The following is a 15,262-nucleotide window of genomic DNA, read 5'->3' as shown; positions in this document are numbered from 1 at the left end:
GCTGTGGAACTATCTAAGGTAGTATCCAAGACCCTACTATCAAGAACCCACTTGTGCTTTAATAATTCACAACTCCATTCCTTAACTAATTTGAATGTTAACTTACTTTCCAGATTGTAAAACTTCAGGAAAGTTTAACAGATTCTAAGCAAGATAATAGTCAAATGACAGTGACTTTAGAAAATGTACTGGCATCACACATAAAACTCCAACAGACAGTGGAGAATCTACAAGTAGGACTTGGACAAAGAGAACCAGAGATAAGTTACTTGCAACGGGACAAGTAAGAAGATGCTATATTTATAATGTTTTTCAAAATATTGCATTTCTGAATTTGTAGTTTGAACAACAATCCTTATCATATGCAACAAAATCAGAGTAATTTGATTGCATTTTTTATCTGAAGAACCAAACTTATTAACGTGGCAATCACACTGTTTCAAGGTGAAAATGGATTAGGATGCACTCAAAATTATATTGTCGACTATTACTGCTCTAATGTAGCATCTAGGCTCCTTTGACAGTGCCTTCAAACTCTACAGCCTCAGTCAGCTGGAAGGAGAAAGTCACTACCATCTGCAAGTATCCCTCCAAGCTATACATTATTCATTCTTCTGTTATGATCCCAACTTTTGTTATTGTTGGGTAAGTCAGATCACAGACTGAAATCTGGCTTGATAGATCTTGTTTTGTTTGGTTTTATTGGGGTGATCTCTCATAATAGGCACACAATGTTGCACAATTGGTCTACACAATAAACCAAAAGTTTATTAAGCAAAGGAGATTAAAAAAATGAATAAACCCAACTATTTATTTAGAACACAATGATTTTGCATCACATAGTAATGATTCCTGTTAACACCCAAAAACACACCATTACAAATCCCCAAACATCCCAAGTACAATCTCCAAAAACACCCATGTACATTATTCACAACTGAGAAAAAAAAACCTTCTCCAATATGCTTGTAGATTAAATTAACTGTGATGTCAACTACCGTCTGGAAGATCTGATGGTCTTTTCATGGATCCATCATACAACAAAGTGTAAACTGATGAACTGAGTCCTCCACATGCTTATGGAATTTTAACTTAATAGCTTGCCTCTTTATTTTTGTAGGATTTCCCTTAGAATCCAATCTGATTAATTGGCTTGGCTCCCAGTTGCCTGGAAAGCACTCCAGGGAAGGTTGCAGCCACTGTTGCGTAAGACTGTTTATTTCTTGTTCTGACTTCAAAAGTAAAAAACACCATAAACCACTTTCAAATATGTCTCATTTTCATTTTTTAAAAATAAGATTCAATACTTGAAAAGATTCCTTATCATAGTCTTGCTGACACTGCTTTTATAAGTAATATTTTGGAAACTCATCAAATCTGTTTTAATTTGAGGAACCTGATACAAAGGAAATACAGAATAAGTGCAATTGTAAATTTATAGTTGCTAAAATATCCTTTTTACTCAAAGAATGTTCAGTCCTATACTGAAAACAACATATGGTGGAGATCACACTGGGTCAGACAGCATCCATGCAGAGAGAATTTAGAGTCTAGAATAGCATTCAGGACAGATTCCAGCATCTGCCATAATTTTGCTCCAAATAAATGTTCAGTCCTGTGCCAGAGTCATACTCCAAGACTTAAGTGAACTATTTTAAAACTTTTAAATCAGCTATGGTGTTGCTGGCTCAGCCAACATTGTCCATCCCTAATTGCTTTGGAGGAGATGGTGGTGAGCTACCTTCTTGAACCACTGTAGTCCTTTGAACATATTGGCACCCAAAGTGCTATTGGAAATGAGAGTTCCAGAATTTTTACCCATCAATGGTGAAGGAACAGCAGTAAACTTCCAAATCAGAATGGTATTTGGCTTGCAGGAGAAATTGCAGGTGGTGGTTGTGCCATGTATCTTCCGCACTTGTCCTTCTAGATGATAGAGGTCTGAGTTTGGACCGTGCTGTTGGAAGAGCCTTAGTGAGTAACTGCAGTGCACCTTGTACATAACTATGTGTGACTTGGAGAGGAATTTGGATGTGATGATCTTCTTACAGTTGTCCTTTTTGATAGAATTCAAAGAGTGGGATATGGGTGTCACAGTAATTGTACAGCAGTTGATCTGTAGATAATTTATCATATATTCCCAGAAGGAATGGATATTCGGCATTGTGTCCAGTGGCATGGAAATTAATCAAGCGTATAGCCTTCTCCTGTTATAGTCCTGTGTGATTAGATTCGGTTCCGTACGGTGTGGAAACCAGCCCTTCGGCCCAACTGGTCTACACTGACCCTCCGAAGAGCAACCCACCCAGATCCATTTCCCTCTGACTAATGCACCTAACACTATTGGCAGTTTGGCATGGCCAATTCACCTGACCTGCACATCTTTGAAACTGGAGCACCTGGATGACACTGGGAGAATGTGCAAACTCCACACAGACAGTCGCACGAGGCTGGGATCGATCCGGGGTCCCTGGCACTGTGAGGCAACATGCTAACCACTGAGCCACTGTGCCACCCCTGTTGAGCTTTCTCAATGCTTTTGCCTCTGCAGTCATTGGCAAGTGCATGTTCCCACATTTTGACGAACCTTTTGGATCAAATAAAGGGCAGGGAAGAGAACACAAGGGGTTAAGAGGTGATCTACTCATTTCACAGCATAGTCTCTGTCCATTCTGATAGTCATTTTGTTATTGGGATTGGTTTAGTTAAGCTTCTGTCAGTAATGCTCCTCAGAATGTGGATTGTCAGGGCTTGATGGCGTTGCCATTGAGGTCTAGTGATGTTCTTGAAGATGGATATTTCCTAAATTTATGAACCATGAATCTTAATTGTAAGTCGTCAGCTTAAACCTTGTCTGGAATCTCCTTTAGATTGGCAGAAGTTGTGAATGGCAATGAAGAATGTGGGATGAAAAGTGAACAGTTAAATGGAGATGTTTGGGCTGAGGAAACTATTTTGAGAAACTCCACTAGTAATGTTCTGAGGTTACAATGTTTGGCCTACAAAATTCATGACCATGCATTTGGATTCTAATAGTTGAAAGATTTTATCTGTGATTCTCATTGATTTTAGTTCTGTTCGAGTATTTTAGTACCATGCTCAATTTCATGAGATCAGTTACAATTTTCTTATCTCGCCTCAGCCAAATTGCTAGAGTTTGTGTTCAGGGCTTATATTGGACAGAACTATAATTGTGAGATCTATTATCTTTGTAACTTGTATTTGATGATAACGATGGTATAAATTTAAACTGCTATCGTTTTGTTGCTCATCCTGCCTATCATGAAAACTCTGAAGGGGACAAGAATTCAAGGATGCCAAAATTGAATCAAAGATGTTCACTGAACGGATCGAAGCCCTAAAAAAACAGTTCCAAAGTGAGAGAGAGATTGAGATGAAGGCCAGCCAGAAAGAAATAATGGAAGTAAGTCTGATTGCATTTTTCCTAAAGTGAAACGCAAGTACCCAAAGCCATGATTTGTTTAAAAATAACAATGAGACAAATAATTTGTGTAAAAGAAAGAATTGCATTTCTACAATGTTTTTGATGGCCATCAGATGTCTCAAAGCTCTCTGTAGTCACTGAAGTACTTTCAAAATATTGTCACTGTTGTAATGTAGATAACATGGCAGCCAATCTGTGCCTAACTCTCAAAGTGCAATGTGATAATAACTAGATAATCTGTCTTTTATACTATCAATTGGATAAATATTGACCGTGATACTGGCAATAACTCTTTGCTCTTTTTCAAAATAATGTCATGGAATCTTTTACATTTGTCTAGCCAAGCAAAAGGGTTCTTAGTCTAGAGGTCTACAGCACAGAAAATGTTCCTTTGACCTATTTGAGTCTGCACTGGTCGAAAACAACCACCTAACTATTCTAATCTCCTTTTCCAGCATTTGGTGTGTAGCTTTACATGGTTTGACATCATAAGTGTACATCTAAATACTTCTTAAATGTTATGAGAGCTTCTGTCTCACTTATAGGCAGTGAGTTCCAGATTCCCACACACTCTGAGTGAAAACATTTTTCCTCACGTTCTCTCCAACTCTCCTGCTCCTTACCTTAAAGTTATGCCCCTCATCTGATGGCATCTCTGGAATGTCAGCCTGGATTTGTGTGTTCAAGCCTGATGTGGGACTTGAATCTGGAGCGTTATGACTCAGGAGAGTACACCACTAGATATATAAAATCTTTAAAAATAAAGTATGGGTATTAAGGTGCAATCAAAGTAGTTACTTTTGTCTTTTTTTCACAAATAAATTGAAACATTTATTATTTCTGTGAAAAATAATGATCAAGTATGAGTCGTTAACAAATTGCAAGGTTATGGAACAACCATGTACAGATCAATTATTTCTTGGCATTACACTGAAAGACTGGACATTTAGAAGGTGTCTGTGTACAACGAACGAATCACACTGAGTGGTAAAGCCCAAATTCTTTTTGTTCTTATTTGTTAAAGGACAGGTTGTTCCGGTTTCACACAGGTTCCATCAACGCAAATTGGCTATAATGCAATTGACGAGTCATGGACACTGTTTGGATAATGTGAACTTTCTGCTGAACGGATGTAGCAATTTTCTACAGCAGTTTTACATAGCACAATTTTTTATAGCATGAATTTGCGGAGGAACGCAACTGTTGTGTTATGCTATAGTGTTAAAACTTCAACATAATTAAAGGTGCAAATCATCTTACTAGAGCAGTTTGGATGTCCACTTAAATATTTGGCCTTGGTTGAAGTTGGAAATGAATTGTATAGTTGGGCACTTGGAAGTACCCAAGGATGCCCTCATAGAAACAGGGTACGATGCACAACTCATTGACCGCTAGTTCCGACGGGGCTCAGGAGACAGATACGAGCTGTAACCGACAGGGTACCCTTCATTGTCCAGTACTTCTCAGGAGCCGAGAAACTACACCATGTTCTTCGCAGCCTGCAACACATTATCAATGAGGATGAGCACCTCGCCAAGACCTTCCTCCTGCCTCCACCTCTTGCCTTTAAACAACTACCAAACCTCAAACAGATCATTGTTCACAGCAAACTGCCGACTTTCAGGACAACACCGTACAGTATAATCTTGTCTCGGTAGACGCTGCAAGATGTGTCAGTGTTGACACAGATACAACCATTACACCATCCACCATGTACTGGCAGGTACTCGTGACTCAGCCAGCGTTGTCTATTTCATACGCTACAGGCAAGGGTGCCTTGGTGCAAGGTACATTGGTGAGACCGAGCAGAGTCCACGGCAATGGATGAATAGACACTACACAACAATCACCAGGCAGGAGTACTCCCTCCCAGCCGGAAAATACTACAGTGGTCTGACACATTTGACCTCTGACCTTCGGGTGACCATCCTCCAGGACAGGCAACAACGCAAAGTGGCAAAGCAAAGGCTGTTAGCCAAGTTTGGCACCCATGGGGATGGCCTCAACCGGGACCTTGGGTTCATGTCACACTACAGGTGACCCCACTGCACTACCTACCTACCTACCTACACACACACACACACACACAGACCCTCTCTCATACCCTCACACATATATTCCTACACACGCACCCTCTCTCAGACTTACACCCCTTTACACTCAGACATCTACACATACTCTCACAGACATTCATACCTACCCCCCCATCCCGCACACCCACATAAGTTTGGGGGGTGAATTTTTACTTGCAGAATTATGTTTTATTTTGATCAAAAACTGCATGAATCCATGTAAGATTCTGTAATCCTTTGTTTCGAAATAGAATCAGTCTGAACATTGGGGCACAGACAGCCTCACACATGGCACCTCACACCTTCAATGCATTATCTGGGCTGACATGGCACCTATTGTTAAAGTTCACTTGAGAATGTACTTAAAAAAGTTCTGGGATTAACACATGAACTGAAACCGATATGGTCATTCTATAAGATGAAACTTAAACAATCCAGGTCTTTTTCAAGATATAATTTAGGTTACATCACACTGTAAACTTTTGCTATAAGTTCTGTGTCTTACGGTCTTATACTCCACTATACCTGGTGAAGGAGCAGCGCTCTGAAAGCTAGTGCTTCCAAATAAACCTGTTGGACTATAACCTGGTGGTGTTATTTTTAACTTGATTAGAAACCGGTTTTGGTGGAGAAACAGATTTCTCACTTTAATTCCACACAAATCAAACCTTTTATTTTCTAAACGTTAGCAAGAATTGCATTTTATTTGAGTAGGAGATAATGCAATCAGAAGTACCTGTTTGCCAAGGGCTACCTTTTCCTTGACTTGTGATTTTTTTTTTCCAACTTCACAGCTTAAAAAATGTCTAAGTGATGCCACATCCAAGACTGCAGAAGTGTCACGAGCCAATAGAGAATTGCGACTGAAAGTTTCTGAATTTGAGAAAACAATAAAAAGTCAGAAAACAAAGATAAAAGATCAAAAGATTCAACTAAAACATCATCTGGAGACCAGAACAACCTATGCACAAAATACAGAAAGAATGAAGGTATGTGCAGTATGTTTTTTTGTGTGTAAATGCATTTTGAAAGACCAGGCTATGAAATTTTACATACTCCCAACTCTGTTCATAGTAGAAATGCAACTTCCATAAAAAGACCCACTTTCCGAACATCTTAAATCAAGAACTTTCTGTATAACAAAGGGAAAAGTAAGTGATGAAACAGAAGATTGTGCGGATTTAGCTTCGTTACAGATATTAAGAAATAGAGTATAACAGATCAGCAACAGAATCATAGAAGCACAGAATGAGGCTATTTGCACCATTGAATCAATACCAACTTTAAGGAGCAGTCCTGTTAGTCCCAACTTCTTTGCTATTTATCTTTTGAAGACTGTTATTGGATCTGTATCCACAATCAAATCAGGCAGTGAATTCTAAATTTTAACAAATTAAGTAAAGTTAAGTAAAGAGTTCATTTGATCCAGAAGCACAGCTTTTGAGGTGACATCAAGATTTTTGAGTGATGCAGGGCAAATGGAAGCTGCAAATTGGGTAAGTACAGATGGAGGTAGTGTATTAGCATGGACAGAGAATTGGCCAATGGGTAGAAAACAGTGAGTGGAGATAAGTGGTTCTATTTCAGGTCGGCAACTTGTAACCAGTAGGGTTCCACAGAGATCAGTGCTGTGACAGCAACTGTTGACAATATATATTAATGACTTAGAGTCATACAGCATGGAAACAGACCCTTTGGTCCAACCAGTCAATGTTGAATATAATCCCAAACTAGTCCCACCTCCTCCTATCCCATATCCCACCAAACCTTCCCTATTCATCTATCTATCCAAATGTCTTTTAAGCATGGCAATTTTACCCACATCCACCACTTCCTCACTAAATTCATGCCACACACCAATCACCTTGTGTAAAACAAATTGTCTCATGTCTTTTTTAAATCTCTCTCCTCTCACCTTAAAAATGTGCCCCCTATTCTTGAAATTCCTCATCTTAGGGAAAAGACAACTGCCATCAACTATATCTGTACCTCTCATTATTTTGTAAACTTCTATCAGGTCACCTTTCAAGCTCCTATGCTCCAGTGAAAAAAGTCCCAGCCTTTCTTTATAACTCAAACCTTCCATACCCAGCAACATTCCGGTAAATCTCTGCTGAACCTTCTCCAGCTTGATAATGTCATTTCTATAACTGGTCAACCAGAACTAGACACAGTATTCTAATTAATGTACTGTACCCAGATTTGCAGACCACTCAAAAATAGATGGAGAAGCAAATTGTGAAACAGTCTAATTGATATGTTAAGTAAGTGGTCAAAGTGTTGGCAAATGGAGTGTCAAATTGGAAATATAAGGCAGGGCAGGTGACTGAGGTGTCAGTGGTGGAGTACTTTGTGGCCAGTGACCAGAATTCCATTAGTTTTAAAATAGTGATAGAAAAGGATAGACCAGATCTAAAAGTTGAAGTTCTAAATTGGAGAAAGGCCAATTTTGACAGTATTAGGCAAGAACTTTCAAAAGCTGATTGGGGGCAGATGTTCACAGGTAAAGGGATGGCTGGAAAATGGGAAACCTTCAGGAATTAGATAACGAGAAACCAGGGAAAATATATTCCTGCTAGGGTGAAAGGAAAGGCTGGCAGGTATAGGGAATGCTGGATGACTAAAGAAATTGAGGGTTTGGTTAAGAAAAAGAAGGAAGCATATGTAAGGTATAGACAGGACAGATCGAGTGAATCCTTAGAATATAAAGGAAGTAGGAGTATACTTAAGGAAATCAGGAGGGCAAAAAGGGGGCATGAGATAGCTTTGGTAAATAGAATTAAGGAGAATCCAAAGGGTTCTTACAATACATTAAGGACAAAAGGAAACCTAGGGAGAGAATAGGGCCACAGAAAATGGGGGAGATACTAACTGAGTATTTTGCATCAGTATTTACTGTGGAAAAGGACATGGAAGATATAGAATGTAGGGAAATGGATGGTGCCTTGAAACGCATAAAGATAGATAAATCTCCAAGACCAGATCAGGTGTACCCTAGAACTGTGGGAAGCTAGAAAGTGATTGCTGGGCCTCTTGCTGAGATATTTGTATCATTTGATAGTCACAGGTGAGGTGTCGGAAGACTGGAGGTTGGCAAACTTGGTGCCACTGTTTAAGAAGGATGGTAAGGCCAAGCCAGTGAGCCTGACGCCAGTGGTGGGCAAGTTGTTGGAGGGAATCCTGAGGGACAGGATGACATGTATTTGGAAAGGCAAGGACTGATTAGGGAATAGTCAACATGGTGTGACTAGTGCGTGGGAAATCATGTCTCACAAACTTGAGTTTTTGAAGAAGTAACAAAGATGATTGATGAGGGCAGAGTGGTAGACGTGATCTACATGGACTTCAGTAAGGCGTTTGACAAGGTTCCCATGGGAGACTGGTGAGCAAGGTTAGATCTCACGGAATAAAGGGAGAACTAGCCATTTGGATACAGAACTGACTCAGAGGTAGAAGACAGAGGGTGGTGGTGAAGGTTGTTTTTCAGACTGGAGGCCTGTGACCAGTGGAGTGCCATTAGGATTGGTGCTGGGTCCACTACCTTTTGTCATTTACATAAATGATTTGGATGTGAGCATAAGAGGTGCAGTTAGTAAGTTTGCAGATGAGACAAAAATTGGAGGTGTAGTGGACAGCGAAGACGGTTACCTCAGATTACAACAGGATCTCTCTTTTATTGGTCAGAGTATTGAGTACAGAAGTTGGGAGGTCATGTTGCGGCTGTACAGGACAATGGCTAGGTCACTGTTGGAATATTGCATGCAATTCTGGTCTCCTTCCTATTGGAAAGATGTTGAGAAACTTGAAAGGGTTCAGAAAAGATTTACAAGGATGTTGCCAGGGTTGGAGGATTTGAGCTATAGGGAGAGGTTGAACAGGCTGGGGCTGTTTTCCCTGGAGCGTCGGAGGTTGCGGGGTGATCTTATAGAGGTTTTCAAAATTATGAGGGACATGGATGGGGTAAATAGGCAAAGTCGTTTCCCTGGGGTCGGGGAGTCCAGAACTAGAGGGCATAGGTTTGGGTGAGAGGGGAAAGATATAAAAGAGACTTAAGGGGCATCTTTTTTCACACAGAGGGTGGTACGTGTATGGAATGAGATGCCAGAGGATGTGGTGGAGGCAGGTACAATTGCAACATTTAAGAGGCATTTGGATGAGTATATGAATAGGAACGGTTTGGAGGGATATGGGCTGGGTGCTGGCAGGTGGGACTTGATTAGGTTGGGATATCTGGTCGGCCTGGACGGGTTGGACAGAAGGGTCTGTTTCCATGCTGTACATCTCTATGGCTCTATGACTCTATGTAAAGTTCATTTTGAAAGGGAGAACAAAAGAACGGTGGTATTAAAATGAAGAAAACCTGCAGAAGGTTCAACACAAAGGGACGGGAAATTTGTGCATGAAACATAGAAAGCTAGCACACAGGTGTAGCAGGTAATCAGTAAGGCTAATAGAATGTTGACTCTTATTTAAGGGGGAGGGTGGAGTATAAGAGTAGGGAAGTCAAGATTAGAGTGATGCTGGAAAGCACAGCAGGTCAGGCAGCATCTGAGGAGCAGGAAAATCGATGTTTCAGGCAGGAGCCCTTCACCAGGAAGGGCTGTTTCCTGTGGGAGCAGAGTTCTTGAATCTATTTAAAACTGAGATCAGTAAGTTCTTGATCAATAGGAAGATCAAGGTTCATTGGGGGGGAAAAAAATGGAAAATAGCTGTGAGGAATGTCAGATCAGCAATGATCCTATTGAATGGTAGAGCAGGCTTGAGGGGTCAATTAGTCTACTCCTGTTCCTATTTCATATGGTCAAAAGAGGGTTTTCCTCATGTTAGCTGTGTTTCATTTGCTGATCATTTTGAAATCTACTCTTTGGCTATGGATCTTTCAACCATTGGAATTGGTTTCTCATAATTTACTTTAGCTGGATCCCTCAAAATTTTAAACACCTCAATCAAATCGCTCCTTTTTCAATTTGCCCATGGAATGTGTGTTTTACTACCGAGAAAGGCATTTATTATTTATTCATAATTTCCTGGAGAAATTGGTGGCAAGCTGTCATCTTGAACTGCTGGAGTTCTTGCAACGTCGTCTCACCTGTGATGCTGTTAAGAAGGGAGTTGCTGGATTTTGACCCAGTGACAGTGAAAAAGCAGCAATACAGTTCTTAAGTCAGGATGGTGTGTGGCTTGCAGAAGAACTTGCAGGTATTGTTTTTACCCTACATCTGCTGCCCTTGTCCTTTTAGATGGTAGGGGCCAAATTTGGTAAATGTTGTTGGAGGAACTTTTGAGAGTTAGGGCAGTTGATCTTGCAGATGGCACATAGCATTAAGTAACACTAGCAAAACTGGATTCAATCGGAATCAACAGGAAAACTGGCTGGAGTCAATCCTAGCAAAAAAAATGGTGTGGTTGTTGGAGCAAACTTTCAAGTCTCCAAAATGCGTGCCAATCCTGGGGACCAAATTAATTCAAGTCACATAAATGCTTACATTTTGTGTCTGCATCTTAATGTAGCAGAATTAATTGTACTGTATTATGTTTCTTTATTGAATGCAATTAAGACCAATCATTTCCTTTCAGTGAAATTTAAAGTGAAAGGAAACTTCTGTTTAGATTTTCAAAAAGTAATTAGCCTTCCAATATGCTAAGAAAGCTTGCCTTTATCCTACTTCTCAACTGATTAAAGTTGCTATTGAAGCATTAATCAGCCTGGTTCTGTACAGACAATAGCATATCCTCAATTTAGATTGCACATTTCTCTGCTAAAAATCACAACACCAGGTTATAGTCCAACAGGTTTCATTAGAAGCACTAGCTTCCAATTAATGGTTGTGGAGGACACAATTGTAAGACACAGAATTTATAGCAAAAGTTTACAGTGTAATGTAACTGAAATTATATATTCAAAAATACCTTGATTGTTTGTTGAGTCTTTCATCTGTTCGAATACCATGATAGTTTCACTTCTTTCATATGTAAATCACAAAACATTTTTTAAAAAGTTACATTCTCAGGTTAACTGTAACAATTAGTGTTGGCCAGACAATATGTCTAAACATTATGGCACAGACAGGGAACACAGGGGGCTAACACCTTCAACATATTATCTGGCTAACACCAATTGTTACACTTAACCTGCGAATGTAACTTTGAAAAAAAAAACGTTTTGTGATTTACTTATGAAAGAAGTGAAAGTATTCAAACAGATGAAAGACTCAACAAACAATCAAGGTATTTTTCAATGTATAATTTCAGTTACATCACACTGTAAACTTTTGCTATAAATTCTGTGTCTTACAATTGTGTCTTCCACAACCACCTGATGAAGGAGCGGCACTCTGAAAGCTAGTGCTTCCAATTAAACCTGTTGGACTATAACCTGGCATTGTGTGATTTTTAACTTTGTACACCCCAGTCCAACACCGGCATCTCCAAAACATTTCTCAGCAACATATTGGGGAGGAAGGGCTCAATTACGTTTTCCATGTTGTTTTATCCTACTTTAAATTGGTTGGTACCAGAAATGTTAAACACTAAAACTAAATTGTTCCTGATTACTATTATTAACTCGTAACTTTACTTGTAATATGGCTGCAGTATGTTTCATTACCACAAAAATGATGACTGGATAATTTTCCCAAGATTTCCTTAGTGTTTCACACCTTACTGCTTCACTACTTTCTCAAAATTACTATGTCAAACTATACCTTGAATTATGAGGTGGGTACTAGAACAGCTTTGAATGAACTAAAGTCATAGAGATGTACAGCACGGAAACAGACCCTTCGATCCGAACTCGTCCATGCTGACCAGATATCCCATCCCAATCTAGTCCCACCTGCCAGCATCTGGCCCATATCTCTCCAAATCCTTCCTATTCATATACCCATCCAGATGCCTTTTAAATGTCGCAATTGTACTAGCCTCCATCACTTCCTCTGGCAGCTCATTCCATACACATACCACCCTCTGCATGTAAAGGTTGCCCCTTAGGTCTCTTTTAGATCTTTCCCCTCTCACCCTAAATCTATGCATTCTAGTTCTGGACTCCCCCATCCCAGGGAAAATACTTTGTCTATTTTTCCTATCCATGCCCCTCATGATTTTATAAATCTCTATAAGCTCACCCCTCAGCCTCCAACACTTCAGGGAAAATAACCCCAGCCCAATAGCTCAAATCCTCCAACCCTGGCAACATCCTTGTAAATCTTTTCTGAACCCTTTCAAGTTTCACAACATCTTTCCGATAGGAAGGAAACTAGAATTGCATGCAATATGCCAAAAGTGGCCTAATCAATGTCCTGTACAGCCGCAACATGACCTCCCACTCCTGTACTCAATACTCTGACCAATAAAGGAAAGCATACCAAAATGTCATCTTCACTATCCTACCTACCTGTGACTCTACTTTCAAGGAGCTATGAACCTGCACTCCAAGGTCTCATTGTTCAGCAACACTCCCTAGGACCTTACCATTAAGTATATAAGTCTTGCTAAGATTTACTTTCTCAAAATGTAGCACCTCTCATTTATCTGAAATAAACACCATCTGCCACTTCTCAGCTCATTGGCCCATCTGATCAAGATCCTGTTGTGTTCTGAGGTAACCTTCTTTGCTTTCCAGTACACCTCCAATTTGTGTCATCTGCAAACTTACTAACTATACCTCTTATGCTCGCATCCCAATCATTTATATAAATGACGAAAAGCAGTGGACCCGGCACTGATTTTTGTGGCACTCCACTGGTCACAGGCCTCCAGTCTGAAAAACAACCTTCTACTACCACCCTCATCCTTCTACCTTTTAGCCAGTTCTGTAACCAAATGGCTAGTTCTCCCTGTATTCCATGAGATCTAACCTGTTGTCACACATTTCCATTATATTGGTTCATAAATCACAATTTATTAAGTAATCAGGTGATTTACATTTTTTTTCTTTTCTCATCACAGGATGATAACTAACTGCTAATTAGCTTACAGAATTAAAAGAATTAATTATTTGATTTTGAAGAGGTTAAACAGTAATGAAAATAATCTTCTGGTAGTACAAAACTTAAATGAAGGAGAAAACCAAGATTATCACCTTTATTGTTGTTCCTATAAAATTGTCCTGATGAGTGAAAGGTGAAATGTTTTGGCAAAATGTCTTTTTTAAGTAATATTCAGCAAATGAAAATAAAAAGGGGATTTTCATGCCTTTGATATGTTTTTTGGCTAGGAACTTGAAGCCGACTTAAAACAGATGGAGGGAATAAAAGAACTGTATCAGAAAAAGAACTATGAGCAGGTCTGTACACAGACAAAAATGAGCATCATTTATCTCTTAAATGATATGTTTTATAAATTATTTAACTGTAAATAAAACTCTTGGGTATACATTGAGGGTAGGGTCCCAATACATCAGCATAAGTTTGTTTGGCATTTCCAACTTTAATTTTTTGAGCAATGGATCTCCGATTAGTATGGGACAGGGATCCAACCCTCTCCAAAGGAAATTCCCTCATAGATTGACAACCAATCAGTAGTTAACAATCCTGTGGTCTGCTGTGGCCACTCAGTGGCCACTGAGGTTTTCCAGGAAGCCTAAAAAGAATGATGGATCTCCCAAACCCAGGGTCTGGCTGGGACTCAGTTCACAGATCTTATGCATTGGGGTGGGACCACATGCTGGAGACACAGTGGGAAACAGGTTGGATGAAGAAAGGCAGAATTTTTGAGAGTAGAGAACCACCTTCCCTCCTTTTCACTGACCAGCAGCCTATTAGTGTTAGACCTGTCAGACTATGTGTTAGGCCCAGTATATGAGCAAATTACTGCAGATGTTGTTTTCAGTCCAGATCATAACAAATGCTGGAGATCACAGCAGGTGAGACAGCTTGCTCTCTCTCCATTGATACTAACGTTGAGTCTGATGAAGAATCATCTAGATTCGAAACGTTAGCTTGCTCTCTCTCCATGGATGCTGTCTGACCCGCTGTGATCTCCAGCATTTGTTGTTTTCAATACATGTTAGACACAGAGCTTTCCCACTTCCCATTAGACTGGAGGGACATAAGGTTGAGGCTTTAAAATAGATATTAATTATCCACTTAAGGCCTCAATTGGGTCACAGATGGGAATCTGCCACTGCCCATAAAATCATAGCAACTGGTCTGTGCTGGATATCATCAAGTTTCATTAAAAACTACGAAAGCTCCTAATTTCAGTCTTATAGATGGTGGTTAACATCTAAATCTGTTCAGTTTTACTGAAGTCAGGAATTTTGTACACTTTGTGGCTCTTTTTACTTTCCGTTGTACATCATTCATTTCTTTATCTGCAGTCTCAAATGATTCAGAAATTTGTGACAGAAATGCAGAGTCTACAAGAAGAGCTTCAAAATGTGGCAAAGAGTCAGCTTGAGTCAGCATCCCTCCACAAACAGCAAGAATTCCAGTTGAAGAAAGAACATAAGCTAAGTCAAGAGTTGAGGAGTAAGTGTCAGGTGGGATGTCTTCTGTATTCATGCTTTTGTTAGAAAAAGGAAAATGTTTTGTATTGACTTTTTTGTAATCTGCTGTTAAAAGGGAAGATTGGCATTTGAACAGTAAACTATTTTTAAGGCTATGAAAATTTGTGTATAATGGCAGGTCAATATGCAATTTATTGTTTTGTACGCTTGCTAATGTTGAATTTCTCTTTTGAAGTGAAGTGTTGAAATTGCTGCTTAACACAATTGTATTTCTAAGGTACAACCTTACACTTATGT

At 39.6% G+C, this 15,262-nt stretch overlaps 1 protein-coding gene across 9 annotated transcripts in view; it reads left to right on the top strand.

Moving 5' to 3' along the window:
• LOC122555923 (coiled-coil domain-containing protein 150) overlaps positions 1-15,262 on the top strand; it is a 148,559-nt gene that overhangs the window by 60,385 nt on the left and 72,912 nt on the right. For 8 of the 9 annotated variants that reach the window (XR_015759190.1, XR_015759189.1, XM_087993592.1 and 5 more), the window contains 5 exons: positions 114-283; positions 3,298-3,424; positions 6,312-6,506; positions 13,733-13,801; positions 14,837-14,998. Coding sequence is in view for 6 of the 9 variants with exons in the window: in XM_087993592.1 (XP_087849718.1) it covers positions 114-283; positions 3,298-3,424; positions 6,312-6,506; positions 13,733-13,801; positions 14,837-14,998 (723 nt within the window). In the remaining 3 variants the exon portion in view is untranslated. The remainder of the gene's footprint in view (positions 1-113; positions 284-3,297; positions 3,425-6,311; positions 6,507-13,732; positions 13,802-14,836; positions 14,999-15,262) is intronic. The other variant, XR_015759191.1, reaches the window with a different exon arrangement.

This window comes from Chiloscyllium plagiosum, unplaced genomic scaffold (genome assembly GCF_037043375.1).
Source record: "Chiloscyllium plagiosum isolate Xiang-an unplaced genomic scaffold, Cpla_swu_hap1 HiC_scaffold_13, whole genome shotgun sequence".
NCBI classification, from domain to species: domain Eukaryota; kingdom Metazoa; phylum Chordata; class Chondrichthyes; order Orectolobiformes; family Hemiscylliidae; genus Chiloscyllium; species Chiloscyllium plagiosum.
Note: the sequence above shows the minus strand (reverse complement) of the source record. Positions and strands in the feature narration are given on the sequence as shown.